Here is a 17,568-nt window from a genome sequence, read left to right as displayed (position 1 = left end):
GGTTATCTACTTTAAAGGTATCATACCCTTTGTCCTAGGAATTTTTTTTTTAATTTTTATTTTTTTAATATTTATTTTTTAGTTCTCGGCGGACACAACATCTTTGTATATGGTGCTGAGGATCGAACCCGGGCAGCACGCACACCAGGCGAGCGCGCTACCACTTGAGCCACATCCCCAGCCCTGTCCTAGGAATTTGACTTCAGTATTTATCCTATAAATGGGCTCCCACAAATGTAAAATTAGGTGTATATTAAAACATTATAGAAAAAAAGACTGAAAATAATGTAAATGCCCATCAATAGGGAATAGTCAGATAAACTATAGGGCATTCATATTTTGGGAGTCCTGTGCAGTTATTAAAAAGACTGAGCAGGCTAGGCATATAGCTCAGTGGAAAAGAATTTGCTTAGGCCCTGAGTTTGATCCTCAGCATCTCCATCAATGAATAGAATGAGCAAGTGCTAAACACTCTCCAAGAGATGCTCTTCAATGAAAAAACAGAGGGAGGGCACAAATATGTACTTTTACTTCTTTAAAATGCAAACTAGCTTACAAAAGGCAGATGACCTCTGGAAGGACACACATGGGACAAAGAACAGTAGCTCCTGAGGGGTATGGCTGTGGCCTGGGCATGTGGGTGAGAACATGCTTCTTTTTCATGGCAAATTTCTTTGTACCATGTTGCTTGATTACCAAAGACAGCTACTATTTATATATAATACCAAAAGAAAGAGGTGCACAGATATAGGACTCCCAGGTTCTGGAGTACCAACCAGACTCAGAAGGTCACAGTCTGAGACCTAGCCAGATGGGACCTGAGAACCAACTTCTGTCATATCCTCTGAAAACTGACCTTCTTAGCTCCAATTCAGGCTGACTCCATTTTTCAGTTTCTCTATGAATATTGGAAAACCAGGGAAAAATACATAAGAAACCAAGGTGAGAGGGACTGTGTGACTTATCAAAGCCACTCAGCTGGGATCTGGCCATGCTAGGAAGGGTGGTGGAGGATGCATGTGGAGTTGGAGGTAGAGGAGTGAGGGGTCAGTTGTCTGTGAAAGGCAGAACAAATGAGGAAGGGTTTGGCTTGGCAGGGTATGAAGGAAGACAGATGTGGGCTTTTGGGATAGGAGGCAGACAGGCCTGGGCAGTGGGCCATTCTTGCCTAAGGAGTAGGTTTCCACTCCACATGGAATGGCAAGGCTAAAAGGGTACTGAAGGCCCAGCATTGGGTAAACTTATTTTCTAAGCAGTAAAGTCACCTGTAGTCAGAATCTCTTGGTGCCCAAGACCACAAAGTGGGAGGTGGAACTGCTCCAGAGGGAGCAGGGCTGTGACCTAAAGCTCTTCTCACCACTGCCCACCTTATTCCAGAACACTTGGGACTCCAGAGAACACACCAGGGTCACCCATTCTGCTCTTACTGCAGACAGCAAACCAGTGCACAGAAGGGACAGTGATTTGCCAGAAGTCGCTCAGCAATCAGTCCCATGCCTGAGTCTGGTGCACTCTCACCTGCGCCACCCTGCTTGTCCTCTGAAGGTGCTGCAAATCTGTAGCCCTGGGAATGCCCGCCCAGGGGGTTGATTCATGTGCCTTCAATAAAAAGCGGTGGCAGCAAGAAGCCTCAGAAATCAACAAGGCGAAGTACTCACATTGAAGAAATTGGTCTTGTTCCTCTCACAGAAGAGCCCCTGTGCCGGCATGTGCTGCAGTTGTTGCCATGGGATACTGCTGCCTAGCAACACATCTCGGGCCCACTGGAGGTTCTGGGGAAACAAGAAGTAGGTTGGAAAGGAGTGTGTGGGCTGTTCAGGGCGCCCACGGGGAAGGCAGGCAGTCCGCTCCTTCCTGGCTGCACTAGCAAACTGAGATGAGCAGCAGTTCTGCAGACATCCATCCCACAGCTCCAGGCAGTTCTGGCCATGGGCTTTGACTACTGAGCTATCGAATGTATTTCCAGAACTGATTTCTTATCTAGTAGAGGTGACTGAGAGGAGAAGTGTGGCCTCAGAGTGCTCAAAATGGGCACAGAGGGACTTCTCCCTTTAACCAACCCTGAAAACCTGCCACATGGACCCAGTACCCATTTGCTACTGGGGGGACCTCCTACTACCCCAAAAAGCAGCTCTGACTTATTTATCTGAAACCCCTACTCACAGCCAGAGACAAAGCTGCCTTAGACTCAAAGGGATGGCAATAGTGCTCAGGCCCAAGATCCCTGGGCAATGGTGCCTCTGGTGAAGCTGGGGACAGGGAGAGAGGATGGGCATGGACCTGGCTTCCTCAAACTTTCTCTGGGGCCTTTTTACTAGCCTAGAGAGGAATCCTTTCTCACCAGCTTCCTAGCCAGCATCCTTCCCTCTATGTTCTGTACTACAGTGTGCTTAAATAGTGAGAACTAGAACCCTGGCCATACATCCCACCATAGGGCAGTGCTACCTATCCTACAGGGGAGGTACTGCAGGGAGCACAGCTAGGCCTGGACCCCCAATCCTTTCTATCATACCCATTCTCTCAGGCCAATCAGTCCTCTCCTCCCCGTTAGGCTCCTTGATTATCTTTCCTAGCACTGGGTCTATACTTTCATCACCTCATATTCCATCTGCTCCCAACACCCTCTTCATTTCTTGGCCTACAAGCCTGTGCTGGCCAGGCTGAACTTACTGTTATCTCCATCATCAGGTTAAGAAAAGTACAACTCCAGACTCTTGGCTTGCTGGTTGTGAGGCCCATGCTTGCTAGCCTCTGAGCTTCTGACACAGAGGGCCATGTACAGCAGGCTGTTTCCTAACATCAGGTAGGACCTGCAGCTGTATGGAGGTGGGCCACACAAGAATGAAGGCCCCCTTGGTATGGTCGAGGTAAGGTCCCAAGTATGCATCTCCTGGATGACATATTCATGGCAGAAAAAAAAAATTGGCTCTTCCAAGGAAGTCTGAGGGAGAGAGCCACCTCCCAAGAGAAGACTGAATGGTTAAGTCCAAGTATTAATTCCAAGGCCAATTTCTATGGGGACAAGGCCTGACTTTCAGAGTGGGTGAAGGACCAGGCTCTCTTAAAGTCAAGGCTGCCCTGACTAAGCAGTACTGAGGCTCTAATCTGGTCTAATTTAACATGCAGGCAGGACTAGAGAGCTGTGGACAGTCCAGAATGCCAGGAGGAGGGCAAGGATAATTCCTGTCAGACAAGACAGAGGACACTCTGTCAGCATGGCCTTGCATGTGGAAGGCTTGGTGCCTGCTCAGACACTAGTCTGACATGCTGAGATCATGTACAGAGTCAATTCCAACTGAATAGTGAGGGGAGCTTCAAGTAGAAAATTCTATCAAGGATCACATTGGAATCACTCTTACTGAGCTCAGCTGCTATCAGAGCTTCCCAGCTGTAGCCATGGCCTACTAAGATACTTTTCCTCTCTTACCCTCAAGGCCTTTCCAGGGCTTTAGGGCCTGATGACTGCATCCCTTCATGGTGAATTGATGGGGGTCTCCAGTAGGCAGTAGCCCCATTTGAGGCCCAGAAGCAGGAAGAGGAGGGGGGTTATCTTAGTAGCAAGTTCTTAAGACACCTGAGTCAGGCCCCTGGATCAGGAGCATAGACCACTCTCAGTGAATGAAATACTCAGTCTGAGTCTCTAAGTTCTGAACTCCAATAACTCCAGGGGAACAACTGTGGTTTATATTCAAATATCTAGCAGCCAGGTTCCAATGTCCTGCCTCTTTCAGGCTAGGGCCACTTCATTCAGGAGCTTTCTAAAGCTGTTTATAAGCCCTAGCCTTATATTTTCCCCTCCTAGCACCACCCTACCCATAGCCTACATGTCCCCCTCCCTTCCACAGCAGGCTCCTCAATGAGGGAGGGGTGTCCCTAGAGAAACAGAAGAGTGAAGAGACCTTGTATGTCTGGATGCACTTGATTAAAACAAAATTCAAGATTAATCCAGGTCCAGTGGTGATTGCCTCTATCCCAGAAATTTGGGAGCTAAGGAAAAAGGACTGAAAGTGCAAGGTCAGCCTAGTCATCTCAGTGAGATTCTACCTTAAAATAAAAAAATAAAATAAGAAAGGGTTGGGGACATAGCTCAGTGGGAGAGTACAATTCTTAGTACAGTCAATAATCAATCAATCAATATCCAAGATTAGTTCCAGCTGGCTCATCAAAACTGGGAGAAAGTAAAGGCTTGAGGCAAGTAGGAGCAGTAGGTAGCTTCAAGAGCCCAGGAGAGAGGCTGACATACCAGTGTACCAGTGTCAGTCATGACCCCTTAGTATTATTAGTGTTATTCAGTTCAGTCATTGGCTTAGTCCAGGTAGGTGTCTGCCCTAATCAGCCATGTGTAGATGTGTAGATCTTTAGGGTTTTTTTTTTTTTTTTTTTTGGTGCTAGGATTGAACCCAGGGCCTGTGCATGCGAGGCAAGCACTCTACCAACTGAGCTATATCCCTGGCAAGGTGAATCCTCACAGAAGAGGATATGGGACAGGAAACCATCACCTGCACTTCTAGTACCAGAGGTGAATCTACCTCACCATGGTGCAAAGGAGATCCTCTCTGATCCAGACCAGGAAGGCCAGGGAAGCTTCCAGAAGGTGACCCCTGGGCTATGGTTTGCACAAGGCTATTTTGGGGCTGGGGAACTAACTGGAGCAAGAGTTCTGGTGGGACAGCTAGAGTTCAGTTGAGGAGGTAGAGGAGACCAGGCTGGTCTACCTGTGAGGCCAGTGGAGAGAGCTAATGGGGGCTGGGAAGCTGGGAGACTGTTTTGAATATAGACTATGGGGCCCAAAGCAGGGGCAGTCCTGGCCTCAATGCTGTGGTAGTCCTTTCCCTCAGCTGAGTGACCTCATGAGATCCAGGGGGTCATTCATGGGAGTGACATGGGAGGCTTGAGCAAAGTTACATAAGATTTGTGACTACAAAGTCATGTCTAGTGCTTTTTCAGGACTTGTGAGAAATGTTCAGAAGACCTGTTAAGTAGCAGCAGTTTGGGGCAGGAGATGTAATAACATGGCTTGAAGAAGCATCTCCATAGTAGCCCTCTTTTCCTATGAAAACCAAGAAAAGAAGGTCCCAACAAAGACTTCCTTCTGGCTAGGGACACTAGAGAAAGTAGCCCTGGGGCCAGGGTAGACAGGAGAAGACTGCTTCCTGATCTGGGCACTTCACTGCAGGTCCCATAGTCACAGAATGGGAACCCACACTGTTCACCACTCTACAGCTTCTGTAGTGACAGCTACACCAAGTGGCCTTTCCCCTTGGGATGGATTAGGGAGGAGGGAGGAATCAGGAGGAAGGCAGTGAGAGGTTTCAGGACACTTGCAAAAAGTACTAAAAGCATTGGCCTGTCAAATCCAACCTGGATTATCAATTAGTCTCTGATAGACTTGGCCACTATGCACTGGTGAAGAGTGCATTTCTCCAGCTGTCTCCAAGGCCCACCAGAGAAAGAGCCAATTAATAGTGAAGGCACAGAGTATCCAGACAGCTCATGGGAGCTTCAGCTAATTCGCATCTGACACCTTGGATGGGAGCTGACAGGGTCCAGGAAACCTGTTGAGGGATCTGGCAGGTGCCAGACTGGTGGGGTGAGGAAGGGAAAGAGTCTGTGTTAGGCCCTTACTGGACTTCTGTGAGAGGCAGTGGTCCTCTGACATACAGTTTACCCTGCAGCTTCACAGTATCTCAAGGTGAGGCAAGGTGACCATAATGCTGCCCAGGCTGAAAACAACACCATAACTTCTCATCACATGTAAGTGACAGTTTACCAATGAAGAAACCCAGGCTGAAGATTCAAGGGCTTGCCTGAGCTCCCAGAGCCAGGAAGTGACAGAGATAGCTTCACACTTTGGTCCATGCCAGAAAGACTCTAAGGACTGGGCTCTTTCCTTGCCCATCCAAAGGTGAGCAAGTCAAATTACAAACCTATCTGGGCATGTGCTGAACTGGCCACAGTCTTCTTTCAAGCCTCATGCAACCTGTTACAAAGCACTGGCCCATACCTTTGGGAATGGGAAGAACTCCTTGAAGCCACTCACCAGATGAAAGCACACATATCTTCCTGGGTTTTGTGAGCCCTGAAGCCTGTGTATAGACCCCACTGTAACAGAGGACAGGCTGAGAGCTGGCTGATGAGAGGCAGAGAGAAGAATCCTGAAAGTATATGGGCACCTCAATGACTTCCTCCATACATCATTTGTACCATTCTAGCTCCCCAGCAGAAGGCAGAGGACCTTCTAACTCTCTTGCTTGAAAATCTTCAGGCTGTATTTCCCTTAAAGCAAGGGCCAGCTTCATGTCTCAGTTTCCTTGCCTACACGCCAGTTCATCTTCTCCCTGTTCCCCTATTAGATGGTCCTCTAGTCCCATTTGCCTCTGCTCCCACTTGAGTCTCTACAGGTCCCTCAGCCTGGTGCCATCTTGCCTGACCCCCACCCAGCCTCCCACAATACTGTCCCCACAGCATCACTGCCACCTTGTGCAGTGGCACTGACAGGTTTGCTGTCAACCCCATGAGGAGAGGGCCATGGACTGACTTGTTCATTAGTGGCTCCTCAAAGGGTTAGCTATCAGTTTAGAGCCCACAGAGGGGATGCAATAGATATTTATGGGGAGCATGAAACGAAGATGAGCAAGTTTTATGCTTTCAGAAAACGGAAAAGAAATCTGGATGCAGTGGTATATGGCTGTAATCCCACAGACTTGGAAGGCTGAGGCAAGAAGATCATAAGTCAAGGTCAGCTTGGGCAGTGTAGTGAGATCTTGTCTCAAAAATAAAAAGGGATGGCGATGTAGTTCAGGGGTAAAGCATGCCTGGGTGCCATTCCCAGTAATAAATAAATAAATTAAAACAAACAAACAAACAAATAAATAAAATGGGAAAGAAGAAGATATCAGGCTGAGGGAACAATCTGAGGCTCAAAGGCAGGAAAGGGCCAGCAGTAGATCAGGGAAGGAGAGGACTACATATTATGTGCCTATAAAGAGGCTGGAAACCTTCCATAAACTAAGTTTCTGAAACAAGGAAGAAACATGTCAAGTGAGGCAACAGGGGGCCAGAGGGCATGAGTAGGGCAGCCTAGGCCCCACCCAAAGCCAGGGTGCTCAGTATTGGGCTTCTCCTAGTGAGACAGTCCATGACTGCAGGGTTTACTTCAACTGTCTGCTTACTAACATGCACCACCCTATCATTAATTGTCTCAATACATTACCCATTGGGCTAACTGCCAGAGTTCTTGGGAGCCCCTGAGGATATCCTTTCATATAGGACATCAAGGCTTGGAGCAGGGTAGCCTATGTTCTTAACTATACCAAGAGTTCTACATGAAGTAGTGATTTAGCAATGCTTGCTAATGGCAGGAAACAGGAGAACTGGGCTACTGTCCTTGGGGTGTGAGAAAGTTTGGTGGTCTATTTTCAGAATATAGTATTTTAGCCTTAATTGGGATATAAGAGTCAATCATAGCCATTTTGAGATCCAACTATAGCCACTGTAACTTATAGCCCTTCCCTTAGCCCACCCCAATTTTAAAATTAGCCAATTGTATAGATTGTAACCCCAAGCTCCTCCTTTCAGAACAAGGGACAGTGCTGCCTTGGGGATAAAAACAGTGGACTGCCCACCCAAGTGGGCAGAAGTAAAATTCGCCTTGTTAAGCTACTTCTGAGCAGATGTTTGATTCCTTGCAATACCCTGGTATCTCTAACAGGGGGTCACCTACAGTCCCACCATGTAGGTGGTTCTGATAATGTGCTCTGCCTGTGTTTCTGCTCCCAGGAGCTCTCCCTCTGCTACAACCAATCACAGTGGTTCACTCACTGCTTAATGACCTCTTCTCTCACAAATCTATGAAAGACAGAGTGGGGCTCATAAGGGCCAGGTTCCATGACCCCTACATGGTGATACCAAATGAGGGAACTACCTGGCATATATCTGGGAGGAGGACCAGCTTCTCTGTGAGATAGATGGGACTCTGCAGAGTGGCCTTCTGCCTACCATGTGTGACGGCAGGCTCAGCTCTTTACCTGGCTATATCTCAGGAGTTGGTCTGAAGAAAGGGATGGGGTTCAGAGGTTCCAAGACAATTAGAGGAATCAGGAATGGGTAGAAGTCCTGGCTTTAGCCTGTGGAGCCACCGCTGCCCTGGTTTCCCCAGGTTGAGGGGAATTGGTTGGAGCTTACAGAGTGCAGAGCTGCATGATCCAAGAGACTCTGGGGAACTCTGATGGAGCTGGGGACATTCACAAAGCTGAGGATACATCCTCACATGGATTCACCCAGCAAAATGCAGGACACCTCCATGCCCATCAGTAACTACATGAGGGTAAGAACAGAAGGATACATATATCCCAATCCCAGACCTGGTGGATTGATCCTTTTAATCATTGGAAAAAAAGGTGATTAGACTTTACATGCTTGGAAAAAGCTAAACGTAAGAAATTGGAATACATTGATTGGCAAGGCTCTCTAAATTGACCCTTCACTGTCTTTACAGCAGCTCAAATATGTTTCACTATATATATATATATATATATATATATATATATATATATATATATATATATATATATATATATATAAAGCTACATGACACCTCTGTTGCAATGGCTTGAAGTTCACTTGGAATGATGTCTCCACAATTCATCCTGCCTAACTAGGCCCCAGCAGGCCTCTGACCACACCCTCTTCCCCCTCCTTCTTGCCTATTACTTCCCACCAGACCCGTTTCTATATCAAGGCAGGCATGCTGGCTGTGCCATCCACCTGGCAGCCTCTGCCCTGATGCCCCATGGCTGTCAGGTCTCCATCAGGTAATTCAGGTCTTTGCTTAGATAGGTCTTCTTTGACCTCCCTGACTCAATAGCCAAACTTCCTCCTCCATCTCCTTATCCACTTTATTTTTCTTCCTAGACTCATTACTAGCTGCCAGTAGGCATGTTTTTCCTCTCTGCTGTCTTCCAGGTGCATACTGGCCTTTGGCAACTCTGCCCTAGGCAGGGAATTCTCAGAAGGCCTGGCAGAAGAGCAAGCAGCCATGGAGATGCTGAGACCTCACCCTAATTAGAAGGGAAGAAAAGCTGTCGGCTGCTTTACCATGGAACCCTACCCTTCACCTTGTTATCACAATAATTCTATATGCATATCACCAGCATTCTCCTGGAACAGAATTTCACTGAGCCTCCAAAAGTTCCCACTATGAAGCCAGGATCTGAACCCAAAAGAGTGCAGCCTCAGAACCCACATTCTTTCTCTCTCCTCAAAATTCTTATGAAACAAACCATGCCCTTTCTGAGGTACTGTGAAAGATCTAAGGGGCCAGGAGTCAACCATCAGGCCTGGGCAGGCTCTATCTGCTGGGTCCCTCTGAAGACTCAGACTTCTGGCACTCCAGTTGGCCACTGAGCCACAAGACAGCAACCAGAAAATGTCACTGTCAAGCCCACAGGCATGGTTTTATGAAGAAATGTGCTGTCTTCAAATATACACAGTGTGAAGTGTTTGTTACCAAATAGCTATGTTTGAAAAGTGGTCACTGCTGCCAGTTAATGGTTTGGAATTAGTCAACAACAGAAAGAGCTGTGTCCCCAGATTTGTGGACAAGCTGCTACCAGCAGAGCTGACACTCAGGCCCTGTCCCCAGGACACAGGCATATCCTGAGTAACAGGATGGTTTTAACTTAGGTTTTCAGTGGATCTAGATGCTAATAACCTGCCATTCAAGTTGGTGGTGTCAACTGGTGGCAAAGGTCCCTGGATAAAGCTGACAAAGAAGCCAATGGGAGCTGGCCCAGGTAAGCAATCTGGTTCCAGGGCGTTCACTTGATGGCCTGGAGACTACCAGAAGCACATCTGGCTATGCCTGGGGTTCTGAGTTGGCAGTATAGCTATAGAGAGGGAGAATCTGCCACAAAAGGGGTCTATCTCAGAACCAAGGCCAGCATTTCACTTCCAAAAACCAAGGAAATCAACTTTAGGAACATAACTGACAGAAGAGTTGGGAGAAACAACTGTGACAACTGTGGGAGTTGCCCAGGGCCACAGGCATCAGTGGGGCAGATAGTTCTAGGCAGCCTCTATCCCTACTAATGGGAATGGCTGGATCTACTGGGTCCATGGACTCATGGATGGTTCACGGACCATCACAGAGTGACCAAAATGACCTGGGGACATATATGAAAAGAACAAAATGGGAAGACACACTTAAGGTAGACACACTTAACAGAGTGGGGGTAATGGAGCAACTGGGCCCTGAGTGAGGCCACCTGGGCCAATATCTGGCTTTGAAACCCAGCCCCATATAACAATGAGCCTGGGTTCCCAGATGTAAAGTAAAGGGAATATGATCCCTGCCATATAGGCCCTAAAACGAATAGTGCCTCAAAAGCACACAATCAAAAGTGCATGTGCACAGAGCCAGAAGGAATATTACACATGAAATAGCTTTTGTTTTAGAGTGGTAGAAGTATGGTTATCCCCCTTCTATTTTACTTTAATTTGACATAAATACCATTTTCTACTTTGAAAAAACTCATCAAATAAGGAGGGCAAGATATAATCACCACAGCCTCTGCCTGGCACTGTGCTGAGCACTTAATGTATATCAGCTCCCTTAGGCTCCAAATAAAGTCCTTTAGCAGGAAGCAGAGGCTGGGTGGCTGGACACCATGGGGCCTGCATCGCAGCTCACCTCTCCTCCCAACAAATCTTGCACTCTCCCTCTCACTTCTACAGGTACTCATCCTTACAAACCATCTTGTTCTCCAAATTCCATTTTATCAGCTCCTTTGGGGAAGGTGCCCTGCAACAGCACAGGGGAAGGGTCTGAGCTTCAGCACCAGGAAGTGGTTGTGTCTTGTTCAGAGCTGACACCAGCTACATTGGGAAAGTAGGGGAACACCCAATGATGACTGCTAATATTCCTCTCACTGAGACACAAGAGGGCTCTTGCAGTGGGCTCTGCTATTCCCATAAGGAACTAGGTAGAAAGTTCCTAAGGCAATGATCACATTGGGGTGGGGATGATGTCTCAGTCCTTGTCCCTCTGGTCTGCAAACTGCTTCATCAGTGAAGATACAAGATGGTTGGAGTTTATTAAAACCCAGGCCACTCTTGATACAGAAGGCCTGGAGTGGAGAGGTAAAGTCCACTGCCATGTGAGGCAGTGGTCCACTGTCAGGCAGTGAGTGGGCCAGGCTCCTATGTGGCATGAGCAGCAGCAACAGGCAGTGGGTAATGGAGAAAGCCATAACATGCTATTGTTTGCCAGCACACACTTCACAGAGGCCAAGGCCCTGAGGACAACAAGATCTCTTCCCTCCTCAGGCCTGCTGAGGCCAACTTTAAGGGAAACCGGTCAAGCCCTATGAATGATCAATTACTGAGGGGATAAGGCATGTACCCTTTTGGATCTTTGAGCCTAGTCTCCCAAACAGAATTCTTTAAAGTAATCAGTGCTAAGTCAGGGTCTATCTCTCTGGCCAAATGCCTTTCCTGGTTCTTTAAACATTCTACAGAGAAGGTGGAAGGCTTGGGGGGTGGGGGCAACAGTAGGAGACCTCTAGGAGAAAAGCCTGGGTTCAGAGAGCCAAATCTCCCAAGGAGACCCCCACAGGCTTCTCTGCTTGCCTGCCCATTCTAGCTGTCAACCACATATCTACTTTTGGCGGCTGCTGATCCTAGATAGATGTTCTCTTTTTCAATTAGCCTGCTGCCATCTGCTACTTACATCACAGGTCTCAGCACAGTTGCCTTCACAGATCTACTATACTACCCCCATGCCTGTGTCCTGTTATTTTCTCTGTAATATTGGTCAAAATGCTTTGCTTGCACATTTGAATGTTCTAAATCTCTTAGAACGAAGCTACATGGGGCAGGTACCATGAACAGGTGCACTGTCTCTCCATTACCTCCTGGGTAAGTGTGGAGTGAGTGAAGGAAAAAAAGAAGTCACCTCAGTCTCTCTACAAATGCTAAATGCCAATAGAAGAGGTCTGGCTGGGAAGCCCTTGAGGGCACTTAAGCTTGAGGCACAGCTGTTGCTTTCTAAAAGGAGCCAGAGAAGGCTATCAACACCTAGCCCCCATGAAATTGCCTGAAGATTGTTGTGGCAGCTGTGCCTGGGAGGTGAACCCCAGGGAAGGGTGATGGCAAGGAAGCTACTGCAAGAGATAGTTGAAGGGCTGGGGCCTGGGACAAGTTGGTCCTGTCTCTGCAGGGCCATTCCCTCCTCTCCCATCCCTCCCACGAGAGCCACCAGAGCCTATCACAAAACTCCAATCTGTTAAGGTTCTTCCTATCAGCCTTCAAGGATCTGTCTGTCCTGGAAGATCCAAGTCCACTCACCCGGTGGGTCTTGCTGTAGGTATAGAGGAAGGCCAGTCGATAGAGACTCTTGTAGTGCTGGGGGAAGCGGCTCAGGCACAGGCGGAAAGAGGCAATGCACTGCTCTGTGAGGAACTGGCGCTGTTCTTCGGCATCAGCTGGGAGCCCCTGGGGGAAGGCCATTGGCTCCCCTGGGGGTTCACCCCTCTTCTTCCCATCCCACAAAGCAGGTGTGGACACTGGGGCCTTGACAGGAATACAACCAGAGGCCAGGGGGTCTACAGCAGGTTTCTGGACTCCGTGTTCTGCAGCCCGGAAGCCTTCTGTGCTCTCTGAGGACTCCTCAGTCTTTCCTACAGTTGAGAAGCAAAAGAAAGTCACCCTGGTTTTAGGACCTGCTCATGCAGCAATCTATTAACCGTGGTGGAGGCAACTCAGTGAGGTGATTGGAAGAGTTGGTTCAGTGCCCATGTTGGACCCAGCAGTGGGAGGTGAAGGGCTCAGTGCTGGCTTTGCCACCATTGGTTTAGGCCTCTGTGGCCACATGGTCTCTTGTCCTGTGAAACAGGAGATCCCAGCTGGCATGCAGGTGAGAGGCCCAGAGGCTATAGAGAGCAGGAGTTATAAATTGGGATCTGATTCCTCCCTGCTGAATATTTGGCAGAATAGGCTGTCCCACCTTCAGGGATGGTGTAGGTGCAATAGGAATGTGGCCCAAAGAGGGCAGATGCTATCACCACCACCATCAAATAAAAGAGCCAGGAAAAGTCTCACCAAGTGTCATATCTGTTCCTCTGCTCAGTATCTCAGCCCACAAATAGATTCTATATCACTCTCCAGGGCTCCAATGTGAATTGAGTGCTTATACACAGGCCCCAACTTGATGCAAGCCTGGAATGTGACCATCCAGCCCTCCTCTATTAGGGACCTCAGAGTCAGGCAGCTGAAGAAACCCAAGTTGGGTTCCAGGATGACAAGAGAGGTTGGGTGGCCTCAAGCTAATAGTCCCTGAGGTGCAGGTTCCTTAGCTACAGATTGAGGAGGCTACCTGGCTCAGGAGAAAATGATGGAAGGAAGTGGGGTGGGGACAAAGGGCAAAGGCCAAAGGGCCTTTGGCAGGTAATTCCTTTAGCACTGGGAATTTGGCACATCTTGTACAACTTGCCTGGAAGGGGCCAGGGAGTCAATTAATACCATCCAGTCTGAAGGCAGTCTGCCTTCTGATTGACGCCCCCGACAGTGCTCTATCTACTGTAGGTGCGGCACTTGGAGTCTCTTGTATGGGCAAAGACTAGGGTCCTAAGTTCCTCTCACACCAAGTATAAACACAATCAGGTGAACATCAGGTATGTGGCAAGCTTGACAATCACTGCACTTCTTATTGAGACTGTCCTCCCCTCAGCTACCAGCCATTCCAGCTCCCCTGAGACCAGCTACTCAGAATACCTCCTTCAGTATCCCTGCATTTGCCCTGTCATTCTTTTTCCTGGAACACTGCCTTCTTCTCTACCCTTCCTCACCCATTTACTTGTATCCCTCAGTACCCTACTTGGTGTGGCCTCTCTTAGGCTTCCCAACCTCAGGATAGAGTTTGTAGAGTGACGGCATAAAAACATCTCCCCTCCCCAGTGGCCCAGAGCCTAACTGAGACCTACTCTCTTTCACCATATGAAGCAGACTGAATGACTGAATACCAGAAAGTCCTATTTGGTTTAGATGCTATAATCTCTCATGTGGGCTCAGGACGCTACTTAGGTCCCACAGCTTAAGGCTGGCATCATCTTGCAGGGGATACTGGCATTTTACATAAAAGTGTGCCAGGTTTCCAGTATGTTTGAAATGTGGCTCAACATACACTGTAAGAGTAATGGCTCTGGGCCTAGCCCTGAGGCCCCAAGGAAATAGAAAAATTGGATGATGATGCAGAGCACCCAGGGGCTCAAAAAAAGGCACTAAGTTCTCAAACACAAAGACACAAGAATACAGTTTTTATTAAAAAAGAAAAAGAAAAAAAAAGTAGGCAGAGGGCAAGAATTAAACCAAACAGAATGCAGAACACATATCTGAAGACACATGAGAAACAAAGAAAACAGCAATTTCAAAGGGAGATAAAATTTGAGGAGAAATGAGGCAGTTGCCTCATCCACAGCCTCTATTTCCCACTGCTGAATGAGCCTCACAGGTCAACAGAATTCTCCATTTATTTGATGAAAGGAAGAGGGTCAGAAAAGTCAACAAGGCCACAAAATGCTTCCTAATCAGGAGGTTTAGTGCTAACCCTAGCTGCAAGAAGCTGGGAAGACTTCTTCCTCTCAATAGAAAGCAAGAGAAATGCATCCTTTGGCCACCTAGTCTAGGGTGGGATCTGTTGCTGACAAGAACAGTCAACAACATTATATAGGTGCCAAAGCCACCAGAACACAGGACCCCCACCAGAGTAGAGTAGTGGCTGTATACGGTGGGCTACCTGGGAAGGCTGGAAAGGATCTCTAGTAAAGCTTGTGGGCGGATGTGCATAAACAGCCCCCTGAATTCAGGGTCCTCACTATGGAAAAGCTTGACCTGAGGTGGCTACATGTCTTGCAGAGATACCAACAGCAGAGAAGCCCAAGCCAAAATCTGTCCTGACAGAAAGACCTCAAGTTTCTTTCTCCTGACTGCTAAGATCTTCTTATCCAAATTCCACTAGTCTGAGATAAAAGCCCAGTAGGGGTGTTCCCCCACAAAAGGTGAGCAACCTTCTCCCACATTCAGCACTCCTCACCCTGTCCTGCCCGTGACTTAGGCCTCCATTGGATCAGGAAGGGGAAATATGTGGCTATAGTATGGCAGGTTGTGATGTATACTGCATGGACCACACATGTTTAAATGTGAAATTGTGGGCAATGTTTTCCAATATAAATCTTTATTGTTCCCATGTTCACATTCTGGACTGGTAAAGAAAGGGTAGAAGCAAGTTATGACCTTGAAATGGCAGGCTTGAAATGAAGTATCTTGCTTCCACAGACATGTTCTTCTCCTCTAAGCCTAGTTTTCCTGGGAACTGCAGTGGTAAAATTGATCAACTTCTTTTAGAATAGTTGATGTACCAAGGGATGCATAGAGTCTGTACCCAGCAGACAGGCAGACAGTACCTAGTGCTGAATGCACTATATTTTTTATTAAAAAAAATACAAACTCTGATCTTTGCAAAGGTGAGCTTCAGCTAGCTGCAGCAGTCATCTTTGCAAAGCCTCCTTCCTCAAGCATTCTGGTACAGACCAGTGTGGAGGACAGCTCATACTCACAGGACACAGTAGGAAGAAGTGCAGCTCAGAGCCAGGCAAGGTATGTTTGGCAGCTCTTTCCTGCTTCCCTCAGCACTGAGTGCCTGGTACAGACCTGTACCTGTTACATCCTGTTACTCAATAATGGACACAAAATATGTAAGCAAGGGCCTGTGCCCTACTACATGGGCCATGAAAGAAGCAGCAGGTTGCCTATGAGGGCATGCCTGGAAGGTGAGGGGTATGTAGAACACTTAGGGCACATGCAGCAATGACCCAAGCTCTGGCTTTTTCAGGGAGGCCAAAAGCTGCTCAAAGGCTGGGGATGCAGCTCAGTGATAGAGAACTTGCCTAGCATGTGTGAGGTTCTTGGTTTGCCTTAACTCTAGAAACAGAGGGACTCAAGCCTAGAGATCATGGTGGCCAGGACTATAGCCCACTAGGAATGCAGGGGAGAGTGTGCCAGAGGCTACCACTGGTCAAGGCCAAGCCTACAGGAGTACTCAGCACTAGGTACTGTCTGGCTGTCTGCTGGGTACAGACTCAATGCATTTCTTGGTACATCAACTATTCTAAAAGAACAAGTTGATCAATTTTACCACTGCAGTTCCCAGGAAAAGCTAGGCTTAGAGGAGAAGAACATGTCTGTGGGAGCAAGATACTTCATTTCAAGCCTACCATTTCAAGGTCATAACTCGCTTCTACCCTTTCTTTACCAGCCCCAAACATTGTGGCTTGAACCACTGGAATGGAAGAAGCAGGATGCTCCTTATAAATCTAGAAAGGTCTGGACAAGCTAGAGTGAATCAAAGCCAAAATTCCTGCCTCAATCCCCATGTGTGAGGTCCCTCACCCCACACATGGTAGAGAGAGGCTCACAATGACAACAGCATCTATATCAGTTAACTGCTGCATGGGGCACAAGACAGAGATGATCGGTCTTGCTTGTCCAAGAGTAAAAATAATCTGATTTTTAGGATCAGTAATGCTGTATAATAGTGTAGAGATGATAAATTACTTGTTCCCTCCCATTCTAAATTTCCTACAATGTTTTCTGTCAGTTTACAGAGTGTTAATATTGCCTGGGGATAGCAAAAAACTACTTAGTGAGAAGGCAGGGCAGTGGCTACAATTCTGATGGGGAAGGTGCCATCTGGCAAGTCCCCTGGTTCCATATCTCTTATCTGATGCTAATCGGGTTACTTTTTCCACCTATAGCGGGTGTGGCCTTACCCCTTCAAAGGCTAGCATGGAGTAGAGAGCTGGATAAGGCCTCACCTCCTGCTCTGTTTCCATTGCCGCCCCTGCAGGTGAGCTCCCAAATCTTAATCTTCCCATCTAGGAACAACACAGTGACTAGGCTATCATCCCCTTGCTCCCATCCAGTTCACCTGGAGAAGGCAGCACAGGATAGTGGCTAAGCCTGACCTCAGGCAAATGAAAAGATTTTAGATTCTTTTTTTTTTTTAATTTTATTAGTTATTGATGGACCTTTATTTGTTTATATGTGGTGCTGAGAATTGAACCCATGCCTCACACATGCTAGGTAAGCACACTACCACTGAGCCACAACCCTAGTCCCCCAAATTTTAGGTTCTTCACCTGTAAAATGGAAACAGTCATACTGCTTTCTTCCTAGGGTGATTAAGAGGACCAAATGAGTTAAAGCAGTGTCTGGCCCAGGACCACCAAGAATAGAGTTGTTGTTGCTATTGTTTGGTAAGCACCTGTATGCCTGGCTCTCGCCAGACTGGGAAAGTTTTCAAAAATCCATGGCTGATCAGCTAAAACCTTAGAGTAGCACAAGAAATTCCCTGACCTGCCTGTGGTCTCCCGGCAAGCCCAGAGGTGGGGTTCTGCCCACTGATTTCTACAAAAGGGGTCTGGGGATCCTAAGAGTGCTGGTATATCCTGGACTTAAATCAGAGCCTTCTGTCTAGAAAAGGAGATTTTTTTCCTAGAGCCTTGATGTGATTTA

General features: G+C 47.6%; 1 protein-coding gene across 3 annotated transcripts in view; it reads right to left on the bottom strand.

Moving 5' to 3' along the window:
- The window catches only part of Cabin1 (calcineurin binding protein 1), a 140,252-nt gene that overhangs the window by 43,082 nt on the left and 79,602 nt on the right, over positions 1 to 17,568 (bottom strand). For all 3 annotated transcript variants that reach the window (XM_076866211.1, XM_076866293.1, XM_076866339.1), the window contains 2 exons: positions 12,346 to 12,677; positions 1,659 to 1,772 (listed from right to left, as the gene is read on the bottom strand). In XM_076866211.1, the coding sequence (XP_076722326.1) occupies positions 1,659 to 1,772; positions 12,346 to 12,677 (446 nt within the window). The remainder of the gene's footprint in view (positions 1 to 1,658; positions 1,773 to 12,345; positions 12,678 to 17,568) is intronic.

This window comes from Callospermophilus lateralis, chromosome 1 (genome assembly GCF_048772815.1).
Source record: "Callospermophilus lateralis isolate mCalLat2 chromosome 1, mCalLat2.hap1, whole genome shotgun sequence".
Classification (NCBI taxonomy): Eukaryota; Metazoa; Chordata; class Mammalia; order Rodentia; family Sciuridae; genus Callospermophilus; species Callospermophilus lateralis.
Note: the sequence above shows the minus strand (reverse complement) of the source record. Positions and strands in the feature narration are given on the sequence as shown.